Source organism: Dendrobates tinctorius, unplaced genomic scaffold (genome assembly GCF_039654945.1).
Source record: "Dendrobates tinctorius isolate UK_male_01 unplaced genomic scaffold, ASM3965494v1 ptg000155l, whole genome shotgun sequence".
NCBI classification, from domain to species: Eukaryota; Metazoa; Chordata; class Amphibia; order Anura; family Dendrobatidae; genus Dendrobates; species Dendrobates tinctorius.
The window spans coordinates 1,998,944-2,014,670 of NW_027361822.1; the positions used below are offsets into that span (position 1 = coordinate 1,998,944).

Below are 15,727 nucleotides of genomic sequence, written 5' to 3' on the forward strand. Positions count from 1 at the left end.
TCTGTATTCCTAGTATTTTATTCTGATCTTTGCTTCTCGACCTTGGATTTGCCTTAACCATTCGTTTGCTAAACCCTTTTGTCTTCATCCACTACCTTCTTGGAATTCTGACCTTGGACTGTTACCTGACTATGCCTTTATCTCACCCCTCTGCCTATGACATATCCCCCTGGCTTTTGACCACTTGAGGGGAGTGGTCTTTGTTTTTAATAGGATTTCCTGTCTGCATTGTTCTTGGTATGACTAAGCAGGTTAAATAGTCATAACGTGACATTTGTTACTGCTTTTCCCGACATGTATATGGAATTTTAATTAAGATTAAATAAAGAATTCAATTTTTCTTTATATATAAATCCAGCAGCCATTTTTCTATATTTATATTCACTTCCTGACGCTCACATGTTTTCTATGCAGATTTCAGGACTGTTGAACACACAAAAGGAATTGGTAACGGTGAGCATATTTTTAGAAGTTTTGCACTAGTCATGTCAAAATATTTACACTATTAGTCGCGTTGGGGTCATGGGGTCCCAGTTTTCATATTGAAAAATAAACAATATATTAAAGAATTTTTACTTTTTTTTTAAGAACCTAAGGTACAGCATCTTAGCTAAACGAAAATATAACATTTTTACTAATCAACAAGATTTAAACCTCTACTTTTATACTAAGAAAAAACAAGTAATTATTTGGTACAAGAATCACATATCTTCTTATGGAGCTCATTGCACATACATTTCTTACAATTATCGCATTTGGTTTTGGTTTTTTTCAGTCACTAGATCTCACATATAAATGACATTGAGCTACTTACAGAAAAGAAGTCTCTGTGTCATTATAGAACTTTCTTTTCAGGAAACATGGCAATTTCGAAATTTCTGCTTTGATATTATGAGCTCTTACGAATTCCATCAAAAAAAAACTTTCAGAAATTCTCTTAGGCTAATTTTAGTCTTGTCAGTCATATTATAAATAACAAACATTTATTACTGATACATTGAAGAGATGAAAAAATATGACCAATGGCCATCTCTTACTGTTCAAAGCGACGGTTTATGTTTTGCAGTTTTGTCTGTATCAACGCCACCCTTTGTTTTGTTGTAAAAGTCTATTATTTCCTGCTTCTTGTCATCATCTTCATATGTAACTTTATCATGATGTATAGGGGAGAGTACTAGAAATGCCTTGGATTTTCCTTGCTGTGGCACGTATAGTTGATGTAGCGTCACTAAAGACGGAGGAGTGCCCAAACTAGGAATCTACCAAAACGGAAATTACCTACCTTCCATACTTGTGAAAATATGACAAAAACAAACTTGATTAGGGTCCAATGGACTCCACGCAACTAATTAAAGTCTAACTAATACATACAAATGTTAAATATTTTATAGAAATCACGATTGCAATTGCTTTTTTAGAACAAATGGTTATTGGTAATTATATACACTGCTAAAAAAAATAAAGGGAACACGTAAACAACATAATGTAACTCCAAGTCAATCACACTTCTGTGAAATCAACCTGTCTAGTTATGAAGCAACACTGATTGTGAATCAAATTCTCCGACTGTTGTGCAAATGGAACAGACAAAGGGCAGAAATGATAGGCAATTAGCAAGACATCCAATATAAAGGAGTGGTTCTACAGGTTGTGACCACAGACCATTTCTCTGTTTTCATACATGTTGGCTGTCGTTTTGGTCTTTTTTGCATTTTGTCAATGCTCTCAACCCTAGAGGTACAGTAATCTAAGGCGGTGTCTATGACCAACAGAAGTTGCTCAGGTAGTACACCTAATCCAGGATGGCACATCAATGCGAGCTGTGGCAAGAAGGGTAAAGCCCCCGTCTCAAATAGCGAGATCGCTAGCTAGATCGCTGTTGCGTCACCGATTTGTGACGCAACAGCGATCTCGCTGTGTGTGAAACATAGCGGCAATCGGGCCCCTGCTGCGATGTCGCTGATCGTGCTCGAATGTCCTGGGCCATTTTTTGATCGCTGGTGTCCCGCTAGCCAGCATGCATCGCTGTGTTTGACAGGATCAACGACAAACGACCTCAATACTACAGGTGTGAGAGACAGGGTCGCAACGACCATCGTATTGTTCCATATCGTTGCTGCGTCGCTGTTGAGATCTGACTGTTTGACATCTCACCAGCGACCTCGTAGTGACGCACCAGCGATCCCTACCAGGTCGCATAGATGTCGGCATCACTGGTGCGTCGCCAAGTGTGACGGTACCCCATCTGTTTCTGTCAGTACAGTGTCCAGAGCATGGAGCAGATACTAGGAGACAGGCCAGTACATCAGGAGATGTGGAGGGGGCCGTAGGAGGGCAACAACCCAGCAGCAGGACTGCTACCTCCTCCTCTGTGCAAGAGTCCTGCAAAATGATCTCCAGCAGGCCACCAACATCTATGTGTCTGCTCAAATTGTCAGAAACAGACTCGATGACGGTGGCATGAGGGTAGATTTGACATTGGTGCCCTGTGCACTTCACAGATGAGACAGGTTCACACTAAGCACATGCGACAGACGTGACGTAGTCTGCAGGTGCCGTGGAGAACATTCTGCTGCCTGCAACATCCTCCAGCATGACCAGTATGGCAGTGGGTCAGTAATGGTGTGGGGAGGCATTTCTTTGGAGAGCCACACAGCCCTTCATATGTTAGTCAGAGGTACCCTGCCTGCCATTAGGTACCAGGTTGAGATCCTTAGACCCATTGTGAGACCATATGCAGGTGCAGTGGGCCCTGGGTTCCTTCTGATGCATGACAATGCTAGGTCTCATGTGCCTGAAGTGTGTCAGTAGTACATGCATGATGAAGGCATTGATGCTATAAACTGGCCTGCCCATTGCCCAGACTTGAATTCAATGGAGCACATCATGACTCATTCTATCCACCAACGCCATATTGCATCTCAGACTGTGCAGGAGTTGACTGATCCTTTAATTCAAGTCTGGGAGGAGATCCCTTAGAACATACGCCACATCATCAGGAGCATGCACAGGCATTATAGGGAGCTCATGCAGGCACGTGGAGGACACACACACACTACTGATCATCATTTATTTGTCTTGAAGCATTTCCACTGAAGTTGGATCAGCCTGTAATTGCTTTTCCACTTTGATTTTGAGTATCATTCCAAATCCAGAAATTAATTTGGATTTACATTGATCATTTCTATGTTTCACTGATCCCAATGCATTCCATTATGTAATAAATAAAGATTTGCAACTGGAACATTTCATAGATATCTAGGATGTGGTATGTTAGTGTTCCTTTTATTTTTTGAGCAGTGTACATGTTCTAATAATCATTTAGTTCTCTAAATTGTTTTCCCTTTCTCTTGTAGAAAAGAAACCTTACTTGATTATAACTTGTAATATTTCTTTAACATGTTGACAATGTAATGATTTATAACAAAAGTAGCTTCTCTACTGTGTGAGTTCTTTCATGTTTAACAAGATCGTATTTCCGGGTAAAACATTTCCCACATTCTAAACATGAAAATTGCATCTCCAATATGTGAGTTCTCTGATGCCTAACAAGTTGTGATTTATCTAGAAAACATTTCTCACATTCTGAACATGAAAATGGTTTCTCCCCTGTGTGAATTCTCTGATGTCTAACAAGATGTGCTTTATCAATAAAACATTTCCCACACTCCGAACATGAAAATGGCTTTTCCCCTGTGTGAGTTCTATGATGTGTAAGAAGATGGGATTTATCTATAAAACATTTCCCACATTCCGAACATGAAAATGGCTTTTCTCCAGTGTGAGCTCTCTGATGTCTAAGAAGATTTGATCTTTGATTAAAACAATCCCCACATTCTGAACATAAAAATGGTTTCTCCCCTGTGTGAGTTCTTTGATGTGTAAGAAGAATTTTTTTCTCACTAAAACACTTCCCACATTCTGAGCATGAAAATGGCTTCTCCCCTGTGTGAATTTTTTCATGTGAAACAAGATGTGCTTTCCTTTTAAAAGACTTTCCACATTTTAAACATGAAAATAGTTTCTTCCCTGAGTGACTTCTCGTATGTGAAAGAAATCTTGAATTAATACTGTGACATTTCCTGGTCCCGTCATCTGCCAAGAATAACATTTATAATTTGTCAATAACAATGCATTAAAATTATATTAATATGTATATTATTCTATATGATTTCCATACAATCTATAGTAGAATTCAGCTTTAAACTGATTAAGACAGTATTTCTGCCCAGTTACGATTAAGACAGTAGACTACTACTGAAGGACTAGTAGATTATGATGTTAGGCCACCAGAGGTTGCGCTTTTTCAATATTTTCTCTTCTCTGTTGAAGCCGTCTTCTCTATAGGTTCTGGTTTCATTTCACCTGTCACCAATCAGTTGCAGTTTTATGCTCAGTGGACCCTCATTTAGTTAACTGTAAGTCAGTGCTATTAGGTGGTGTCCATCTCTTATACACTTCATGATCGGTATATACATTCATCTAGCATAGAGTATAGCAGTATGGTCATGTAAAAAAAGCCATCATTTTGGTGTAAATGTAGGTGTTATAAAAAAAAAAAAAGGAACTAAGCGATAGAAGTTGTTTATACTATCTTTTATCTGTTTTATATGTAACGGAAGTCAGCAGAAAGCAGTGTCTTCTGTCATCTATGGTAACGACATATGTGACTAAGATTCTGTGGTAAGAAAGTATTTTAGCATTGAGCTATCCTGCTCATCAGAAACCCTCATAGATTTTTTTTACCTCTTTCACATTCAAGCTTTTTCCCCTCGGGATGTTTCTCCAGCGCTGCTCACATGATATGTTTTGATTTCTCATAAACTAGCACAGCTGAAGTTACGTTACCCCCCCACCTTCTTCAATTTCTGTGGCCGTTTACCACAACCAAGCAAACGCACTGCCAAGCAGGTATATGATTTCTCCATCATCCTTCCCCTCTCCATGGGACATATTCACACTATGAAGTTCTGCGTCATAAAAATATTGGTGTCTGGTGGTTCTCGACCAAAAAAAATGGTAACATACACAATTCTGATTCAGTTAATGAACCAGGATATTTCGTGTAATAGAAGGTGGCTTCTGTACCTGTCTGAAATGTAAATCTAAAGCTGCACAAAGAGCCAAACAAGTCTGCAATGGACACATCAGGTGCATGTCCATACACCATTTTTGTAAATGAAGGCGTGGAATTAAAGAGTGAATTAAAAACAATAATTTTTTATCACATATGTAACCTATAAAGTAATAAAAATGAATCAAGTGCAAAATTTCTTGCAGAATATAATAACATGATTGTACAAACATGAGAAAGGGAACCAAAATCTTTAAAAGGTCAAAAAAAACAAAAAAACAGGCACCTAAAGTCTTTAATAAGGTGAAAAATATACTATGTGATATGATCAGAGAGGATGGTAGTAGGTTTACAAAAAGCAGAGTAATACGGGAAATTGCAGACGTCTGCAGTAGATCACCATATACCGTATTTTCCGGCGTATAAGACGACCAGGCGTATAAGACGACCCGCCAACTTTTCCAGTTAAAATAGTAAATCTTCTTAAAAGTCGGGGGATCTTCTTATACGATTGTGTCATCTTATATGGCGGGTGCGGAGCAATCTTCATATGGCGGGGGAGTGGTCCCGGTGAAGAAAGGAGGGTGTAAGTGGAGTTAACATCCTCCTTTTACCTCATTGGTGGCAGCGGTGCTGCGGGTCTCTGTGCTCTGGGGATCGGGATGAGATCTGAATCTGAGCTCGCGCGGGCTCTGGCGGCCATTTTCCCGGAGGCCACCGCATCGCAGCAATGGAGCTGCCTGGGCCTCCGGGCTATGGGGAAATGCCGGAGAAGCCCCAACGCTGGACAGAGAGCCACCGCAGCCGCCCCCCAGCACAGCGCCCCCACGCTGGACAAACAGGAGCTGCCGCCGCCAACCCCCAGCACAGGGCCGCAACACTGCTGAAGGAGGAGCCGCCGCACCGCTGCCACCAATGAGGTAAAAGGGGATGATAACACCATCTACACCCTCCCTTCTTCATCGGGACCACTCCCTCGCCATATGCACTCGGCGTATAAGACGACACCCGGCTATAAGACGACCCCCGACTTTTAAGCAGATTTTCAGGGGTTAAAAAGTCATCTTATACGCCGGAAAATACGGTACTGTAATATAATAATTATCATGTGCCGCAAGACAGATAATGTAAACTGACCAGATATGTGCAAGAGATGAAATGTCAGAATATGTCACAAGAATAAGCATATATCATTATGTGCACAAACATGGAGCCAACCCCGTCGTGCGTTTCCAGCGCTGATTGTTTTTAGGTGTTATACTCACCTGTGCGGTTATCTGTAGGAATCTCCTCCTTACGCCGCTCATCACCCCTCAGATATGTCTCTGTGGTATTAATATTGGTCAGATCTTTGCTCTGAATCAGATGGAGAAGTAGTAAGAAAAGATTCAGAAGAACAGAAAAGCCCATAAATTATCATGACGATGATAAAATGACAGCAGTAGTCATCACATAGCTGCAGGTTTCCTGTATAAATCCGACCTGTCAGCTCCTAATTCTAACCTCCAGTCTCCATAACTAGAAAACTCTGAGAAGATCCAGACACCATCTAATGTCTATGATCAGCTTTATCCTGTCATCTCCACCAAGTATAAAACATACACTGAATGGCCACAATACTAGAGACACCAATCTAGTGATGTTTTGTCTTCAGATCTTCAGCAACTCAGATTGTAATAGATTCTACTAGATAAAGAATTAGCTCTGCAGGAGTATTGGCCTATCCACAAATAAGATGGAGATAATGACATGTTGTGAACAGTCTCTTTTACCTCATCTTGGAGGTGCTCTATAGGATTAATACAAAAAATGTGTCTGGGCCCTCCTTTTATGGCGACAAAGCTATATATATTATATATACAGCTCTGGCAAAAATGAATAGACCACTGCAAAATTTTCAGTTTGTCTGATTTTTCACTTTATAGGTATATTTTTGAGTAAAATGTAAATAGATCTTTTATTCTATAAACTACTGACAACATGTCTCCGAATTTCTAAATTTTGTATTTATTTTCAGAAAATCAGAAATGGGTCAAAATAATAAAAAAATGCAGTGCTTGCCGACCTCACATAATGCTAAGAAAACAAGTTCATAATCATTGAGAAACAACAATACTAATGTTTTAACTCAGGAAGAGTTCTAAAATCAATATTTTGTGGAATAACCATGATTTTTAATCACAGCTTTCATGCGTCTTGGCATGCCTTCCACCAGTCTTTCACACTGCTTTTGGGTGACCTTATGCCACTCCTGGTGCAAAAATTTAAGCAGCTCTTCTTTGTTTGATGGCTTGTGACTATCCATCTTCCTCTTGATTACATTCCAGAGGTTTTCAATGGGGTTCAGGTCTGGAGATTGGGCTGGCCAAGACAGGGATTTGATGTGGTGGGCCTTCATCCACACATTGGTTGACCTAGCTATGTGGTATGGCGCATTGTCCTGCTTGAAAAATCAGTCCTCAGAGTTGGGGAACATTGCCTGAGCAGAAGGAATCAACTGTTTTTCCAGGATAACCTTGTATGTGGCTTGATTCATACATACTTCACAAAGATTAACCTGCCCAATTCCAGCCTTGCTGAAGCATCCCCAAATCATCACAGATCCTAAACCAAATTTCACAGTGGGTGCAAGACACTGTGGCTTGTACGCCTCTTCAGGTCTCCGTCTAACCATTAGATAACCAGGGCAAAGCTGAAAATTAGACTCATCACAGAAGATTACCTTACTCCAGTCTTCTATGGTCCAATCCTTGTGGTCTTTGGCAAACTTCAGCCTGGCTCTCCTTTGCTTCTCATTGATGAAAGGCTTTTTTCCACCTTTACATGACTTGAGCCCTGCCTCTAGGAACCTGTTACGAACTGTTCTTGCCGTGCACTTCACTCCAGCTGCCATTTGCCATTCATTTTGTAGGTCACTTGATGTCATCCTGCAGTTGTTGAGTGACATTCGAATTTGATGACGGTCATCCCGATCAGTGGAGAGTCGTTTTCACCCTCTGCCGGTCTGTAGTTTTGTTGTCCCCAATATCTGCTGTAATGGACTGCCGTCTTAGAAATTTTAAGGATGGAGGCAACATGACGCTCACTGTATCCCTCTGCTAGTAAAACCAGAATTAAGCCCTTCTTTTCCTCACTCAAGACTTTTCAACTCCTTTTGCATGGTTAAAAGTTATTTTTTCATTCCTTTTACTTTTGGGATATTGCTAGCACTTGTTTTGCCATCCAGCTTGTCCTATTGCAAGAGGATTGTGAACACCACAGCAGGGTTTTTTTTATACTTTCCGTCATTAAATAAGATTTGGTTCAGGTGATCACCTAATCAGAAGCACATTAAGTAGAATGAGGTGTACTCTGGTTGGAATTCAACTGACACTGGAATGGAATGGCTGTCAGACACGTAGAGAAGCTGATTTTTATAAAACTGTGCAGTGGTCTCTTAACTTTTGCCAGAGCTGTATATATATATATAAATATATATATATATATATATATATATATACACACACAATATATATAGCCACGCACACATACATACATATACACTGCTCGAAAAAATAAAGGAAGCACTTAAACAGCAAAATATAACTCCAAGTAAATCAAACTTCTGTGAAATCAAACTGTCCACTTAGGAAGCAACACTAATTGACTATCAATTTCACACGCTGTCTTGCAAATGGAATAGACAACAGACGGAAATTATTGGCAATTATCAAGACACCCTCATTGGTTCTGCAGGTGGGGACCACAGACCACATCTCAGTACCAAGGCTTTCTGGCTGATGTTTTGATCACTTTTGAAATTTGATTGTGCTTTCACACTCGTGGTAGCATGAGACGGACTCTACAACCCACACAAGTGGCTCAGGTAGTGCAGCTCATCCAGGATAGCACATCAATGCGAGCTGTGACAAGAAGGTTTGCTGTTATGAGTTCAGTTTCCCCTTCACCATTGAGGTCTGATGAACTCCCTCTTCTGGTGAAGGAAGGTAGTGAGGCTGATTACCAAGCACCTGAGCTGGGAGAGGATGACTGGGCGACGGGGATCTCTGACTGGATATAAGGCAGCCGACGCCCTTCTGCCTCGCTGGTGATTTCTCTGTGGAATTCTAGGAGACCAGTCTGATTCCTGCTCCTCAAAAGCTAAGTTTTCTGCTTTGCCTTTTTGCATTTGTGTTTTGGTTTTAGTTTGCCTTGCTTTTCTGGATTCTGCCATTCCCTGCTGGGGTGAGCTGAATTCCTTTTTGTCGGTTTGCTCTGTCTTCAGAAAATACCTGAGTACTGACATAGTCTTTTTGAAGCCTAGCGTCTTCAGGGCCTTTTTCCCTGTCAGTCTGTTGGCTCTAATTTTGATAGGGTTTTTCGTGGATTGCAGACAGCAGCTTTCCTATCCTGTCCTATCTAGTTAGCTTTGGCCCCATCATTTGCTCAGTCTATCTTTCTATCTGTGTTAGTGTTTTTTCATCTTGCTTCACCATCATTATATGTTGGGGGCTGCCTATTGCTTTGGGGTCTGCTCTGGGGCAGTTTAGATTTCCCTTTCTGTCTTTAGGCTAGGCAGTTCTCTGGCTGTGATCGAGGGGTCTAGGGCATCGTAGGAACCCCCCACGGCTACTGCTAGTTGTTGTTGATAGGTTCAGGGGTCTGCAATCCGATAGCTGCCAACTTCTCTGGTTTTCTGGACTTAGCTAGCATTTCTGTTTTTGCCTCCTACGGTGACTCATTCATAACAGTTTGCTGTGTCTGTCAGCATAGTGTCCAGAGGCTGGAGGCGCTACCAGGAGACAAGCCAGTACACAGCTAATCCAGGATGGCACATCAATGCTAGCTGTGGCAAGAAGGTTAACTGTTTCTGTTAGCACAGTGTCCAGAGCATAGAGCAGATACAAGGAGACAGGCCAATACACCAGGAGTCATGGATGGGGCTGTAGGAGGGCAACAACCCAGCAGCAGCACCGCTACCTTCTCCTTTTTGCAAGGAGGAACATTAGGAGCACTGCCAGAGCCCTGCAAAATGACCTCCAGCAGGCCACAAATGTGCAGGTGTCTGCACAAACGGTTACAAACCGACTCCAAGAGGATGATCTGAAGGCCCGACGTCCACAGATGGGGGTTGTGCTCACAGCCCAACACTGTGCAGGACGTTTGGCATTTGCCTCAGAACACTAGGATTGGCAAATTCACCACTGGCGTCCTGTGCTGTTCATAGATGAAAGCAGGTTCACACTGAGCACATGTGACAGACGTGACAGAGTCTGGAAAAGACATGGAGAGCGATCTGCTGCCTGCAACATCATTCAGCATGACCGGTTTGGCAGTGGGTCAGTAATGGTGTGGGGTGGCATTTCTTTGGAGGGCCGCACAGCCCTCCATGTGTTTGTCAGAGGTAGCCTGACTGCTATTAGGTACCGAGATGAGATCCTCAGACCCCTTGTGAGACCATATGCTGGTGCAGTTGGCCCTGGGTTCCTCCTAATGCAGGACAATGCCAGACCTCATGTGGCTGGAGTGTGTCAGCAGTTCCTGCAAAATGAAGGCATTGGAGCTATGGACTGGCCTGCCCCTTACCCAGACTTGAATCCGATTAAGCACACCTGGGACATCATGTCTCACTCCATCCACCAATGTCACGTTGCACCACAGACTGTCTAGGAGTTGAAGGGTGCATTAGTCGAGGTCTGGGAGGAGATCCCTCAGGAGACCATCCGTCGCCTCATCAGGAGCATGCCCAGGCGTTGTACGGTAGGGAGGTCATACAGGCACGTGGAGGCCACACACAATACGGAGTATCATTTTGACTTGTTTTAAGGACATTACATTCCACTTTATTTTTGTGTGTGACAACAAATCCAGGCCTCCATTAGTTAATAAATTTGATTTCCATTGATGATTTTTGTGTGATTTTGCTGTCAGCACATTCAACTTTGTACAGAACAAAGTTTTTCAATGAAAATATTTCATTCATTCAGAGCTAGGATGTGTTATTTGAGTGTTCCCTTTATTTTTTTGAGCAGTGTATATTACATAGTCTCCTTTATTATGTATATTGTCGTGCCTTGTACAGTGCCCTCTCTTGCTATGTACAGCACCGTCCCTTACATACTGGATTATGTAGAGCCTTGTTTTTTTATTACATGCCATCCTCTCTTGTTAGATATATAATGCAATGATGGTTGATGGAGCATGGGAAAGCTTCTTTTCTAATGGAGGAGTTAATGAACTGGTAGTCTGGCCATCGGCTCCTCCATCAGCAGTCATTTTATATCTAACAAGAGAGCAGACTATGTAATAAAAGAGGGCGCTGTGAATAACAAAAATAACAATAATACACTATGTAAGAGACAGCACTGTACATATTAGCAGACGAAGCTATATAATAGGAGATGGAATATATAACTAGAGAGGATGGTACAGTACGTATTAAGGGACAGTGTTATACATAACAAAAGAGGAAACTATGTAACTAAGGATGGTGTTACACATAATAAGTGAGTACACTATATACTAATGGACTGTGCTATACATATAAAGTGGCTACACCATATACTGAGGGATAGTGCTATAAATAATAAGCGAGTACACTACATACTAAGGGACTGTGCTATACAGAAGTGAGTACACTATATACTAAGGGACTGTGTTAAGCATAATAAGTGGGATAGGAAAAAAGTGGTCAGACAATCCGCGCTGCGAAACACTATGAACAATTATTATTACAGTGGTCTTTGTTCGACGTGTTTCAAAGTTTCACAGAACTCCTTCCTCAGGAAAAAAATACCTTAATGGTAAAAAAGTGTTGGTGTCTCTAATAAATTGGCCATTCAGTGTATAATACTGATGGATAAAACTAGACTGAACATAAGACCTTCACAGCAACCTAAACATCATAGGGAATATCTCACAACACTTTCTCTGCATCTACCTGATGAGCCTGAGGAACATTGGGATCTTCTTGTTTACAGTCCCATGGAAGAAGAGGACGGTGACATCTCTTTGGTGTTGTCCTCTCACTGGATAGAACTGGAGGAAACACATACAGGGACTAAATTAATTTGTAACATACAGATAATTATAGGCCGTGTGTATTTAGTCCTGTCTATTACCTGGTGATGTGAGGGGCTGGGGAACCTCCATCATGACGTCCTTGTACAGATCTTTGTGTCCTTCTAAATACTCCCACTCCTCCATGGAGAAATAGACGGTGACATCCTGACACCTTATAGGAACCTGACACATACAATGATACCGTCATCCCCCGATCCCTTCATAGCATTACTGTATAATGTCCCAGCAGTGTCACCTCTCCAGTCAGCAGCTCAATCATCTTGTAGGTGAGTTCTAGGATCTTCTGCTCATTGATGTCCTCATGTATCAGGGGGTGAGGAGGAGGCCCCGTGATTGGGCTCAGGGGTCTTCCCCATCCCTCAGACACAGGGGCCTGACAGCGCTCCCTAGAGGTCTTCTTCACTACTGTGTAATCCTGGTTATGGAGAGACACATTAATAAACCTCACTACAGACATTTCCAGAGTCCTCACCTCTCCAGTTCTCTCCATCTGTTATTCCCATAGATAAGAATGATGTAATGTGACGTCATCAGAATCTCTCACCTCTCCAGTAAGCCGGAAGAGGATCTCTAGGGTGAGGTGTAATATCCTCTCCGCCATCTTGTCCCTGTCCCTCTCCATCCTTGTAGGGTCAATCAGGAGAATTCTCTTATATAGAAGATCTCCACTGAAAGGATCCGATATTGTAAGGACCTGAATGGGGAGAAGATGACGATGTAACATCATAAAGATCCCATGTAAGAAATCTCCGGAGCTGTTACCGGCTTCACATGATCACTACATCCAGTCATGGCCCCGTCCTGCCCCCGGTATAACACACAGTCCCATTATAGTCACATACAGAGATTTATCCCAGGCTCAGCACTGAGGGGGTTACTGCTGCCTGCCCAGTAATGGGGAATCTCCAGCACCTACCTCCACCTGCAGAGCCGCACACCACATATATGGCTGCTCTGTGCGCACAGGACCTGGGATGAGGTCACAGGAGGGGAGGAGTCAGGGGTCGCATGATCAGGGGCCTCAGTGTATGGCCGGGGTTACACATGCGAGTGCAATGAGAGAAACTCGCATTAATACCCGGTATTGCCACCGCCGGTTCGGACCGGAGCATTTAGTTGCGTAGAAATACATGCAGCCGCACACTCTGGTCCCATTTGCAGGCGGCAGTGCCGGGTATTGATGTGAGAGACTCGCACGAGTTTCTTGCATTGCCCTCGCAAGTGTGACGCCAGCCTATGCTGGACTCTGCTGTGCTGGTTGTCATGGTGCTGGATGAAGGGAAGTTTATGTGTGGAGTCAGGAGGGGTTTACAGAGGGTGGATGTAACAGAGCCGTGTGTGTGCGAGGTGTACGGAGCGGAAGCGTGTGTGTACGAGGTGAACTGAGAGGAGCTGTGCATGTACGATGTGTATGGAGTGGAGCCATGTGTGTATGACGTGTCCGGAGCTGTGTGTGTATGACGTGTATGGAGCAGAGCCATGTGTGTACGACGTGTATGGAGCGGAGCCGTGTGTGTACGATGTATACAGAGCGGAGCCGTGTGTGTACGATGTATACAGAGCGGAGCCGTGTGTGTATGACGTTTACGGAGTGTTTGACATGATAAGTCAGACATAAGTTGTACAGTGACATCTTGGTAAAGATTAGAGTCCATCTTCTGAGCCTTATTTAGAATGCTCTCTTTCTGTTTATATCTGTGAACCCAGCCTACTACATAATGTGGCTTTCAGGCATCTGTGGGATGAGAACCTTGACCTATGAGCTCTGTCCAGTTCCAACATGGAGTCAAGGGGTAAACCATTAAGGAAATGTTCCTCTACAGCAGACCTGGTCAAAGTGCGGACCACAGGCCACATCCGGCCCTCTAGCTGTCTCAGTCTGGCCAGCGTACCGAGACAGCCGTGGGGTTGGAAATCAGAGGTCCACGGGCCGCACGATGCCTGCCTGGCCGCTCGCTATTTCCATGTGCACCGTGGCTCTGCGCGGCGCTGCTGACTCTAGCGGAGACGGGGCCTCCGGCCACTTCCTCCACCAATCAGCGTGTGAAACAGCTGATGCGATGAAATGATGTCATTGTGTCAGCTGTTTACTCCGGAGAGTCCGCACACTGGAGGCAGGAAGTGAGGGAGAGAAGCACAGCACCAGGGAATGGGACGAGGTTAGTATGTGGTGTTTTTTTTTCATTATATGTATGGGCTATTTGGGTGGGCATGGGGAGACTATAGGGGTGACATGGTGCTGCGCACATGGAGGGGGTGATATGGCGCTGCACACATGGAGTTCAGTTGTGCAAGAAAGATGGAAGTCCAGAGGTTAATCGGCAAATAGAAGAGATTGAAACAAGAGTTCGCACAATCTTAGGTGAATTTCCCCAATCCTGGACGCAAATCAACAATGCAGTAGTCGTGCCAGTTCTAACGTTCCCGCAGTTGACAATGCCAGAAACATCAGAGACATTGAATTCTCCTGAAGAAGAGCAGTTAACCCTAGCTGCAGATGCTTTGCCTGCTTCGGATCAAGAGGACTCACCCCCTGCCATCAGTGAGCTAGTCGTACCCCTGGTAGGTTCAAACAGTCACAGAAAATCATCCAGTAATCCTGTATTGCATAAATCCTACCGCAGTACTGTCAGCAATGAGCCAGTCACACATGAAGTAAATGTACAAGGTCACATAATGTCAGCAGGTGGCCCAGTATTGTGTAGATCCCAGCGTAGTACACGGGACAGACCCCTAGATGCTATAAATTCAACTTATAAAGTACTTCCCTAGAGTTTGAAACTGTACATATGTGAAAGTATGCCTCAATGTAACATTGTTTAAAATAGTTGGAAAGGTTTGCCCCTACATGGACTAATGTGAGACCCAGTAACCACTACGCTTAATTGCCTACAAAAGCTATTGTAAGAACTGACTGACTGGAGTTGAATCAAAGTGTGCACTTCCAGGAGACCTCAAGAACCGCTGGCATGGATGAAGAGAATATAGTTAGGTCCATATATATTTGGACAGAGACAACATTTTTCTAATTTTGGTTCTAGACATTACCACAATGAATTTTAAACAAACCAATTCAGATGCAGTTAAAGTTCAGACTTTCAGCTTTCATTTAAGGGTATCCACATTAAAACTGGATGAAGGTTTTAGGAGTTTCAGCTCCTTAACATGTGCCACCCTGTTTTTAAAGGGACCAAAAGTAATTGGACAATTGACTCCGAGGCTATTTCATGGACAATCCCTTCGTTATGTCATTCTCAATTAAGCAGATAAAAGGCCTGGAGTTGATTTGAGGTGTGGTGCTTGCATTTGGAAGGTTTTGCTGTGAAGGAAACGTGGTCAAAGGAGCTCTCCATGCAGGTGAAACAAGCCATCCTTAAGCTGCAAAAACAGAAAAAAACCCATCCAAGAAATTGCTACAACATTAGGAGTGGCAAAATCTACAGTTTGGTACATCCTGAGAAAGAAAGAAAGCACTGGTGAACTCATCAATGTAAAAAGACCTGGGCGCCCACGGAAGACAACAGTGGTGGATGATCGCAGAATAATCTCCAGGGTGAAGAGAAACCCCTTCACAACAGCCAACCAAGTGAA

The 15,727-nt window shown here is 43.0% G+C and overlaps 1 protein-coding gene across 1 annotated transcript; it reads right to left on the reverse strand.

Moving 5' to 3' along the window:
- Positions 1-932: 932 nt before the first annotated feature.
- Positions 933-12,974, reverse strand: LOC141050955 (uncharacterized). Its single transcript, XM_073547680.1, has 6 exons — positions 12,681-12,974; positions 12,372-12,551; positions 12,175-12,298; positions 11,994-12,091; positions 6,340-6,430; positions 933-4,095 (listed from the first exon to the last, which is right to left on the reverse strand). The coding sequence occupies exons 1-6, from the start codon at positions 12,861-12,863 to the stop codon at positions 3,419-3,421; spliced, it is 1,353 nt and encodes a 450-aa protein (XP_073403781.1). The 5' UTR covers positions 12,864-12,974; the 3' UTR covers positions 933-3,418.
- Between the last annotated feature and the right edge of the window lie 2,753 nt (positions 12,975-15,727).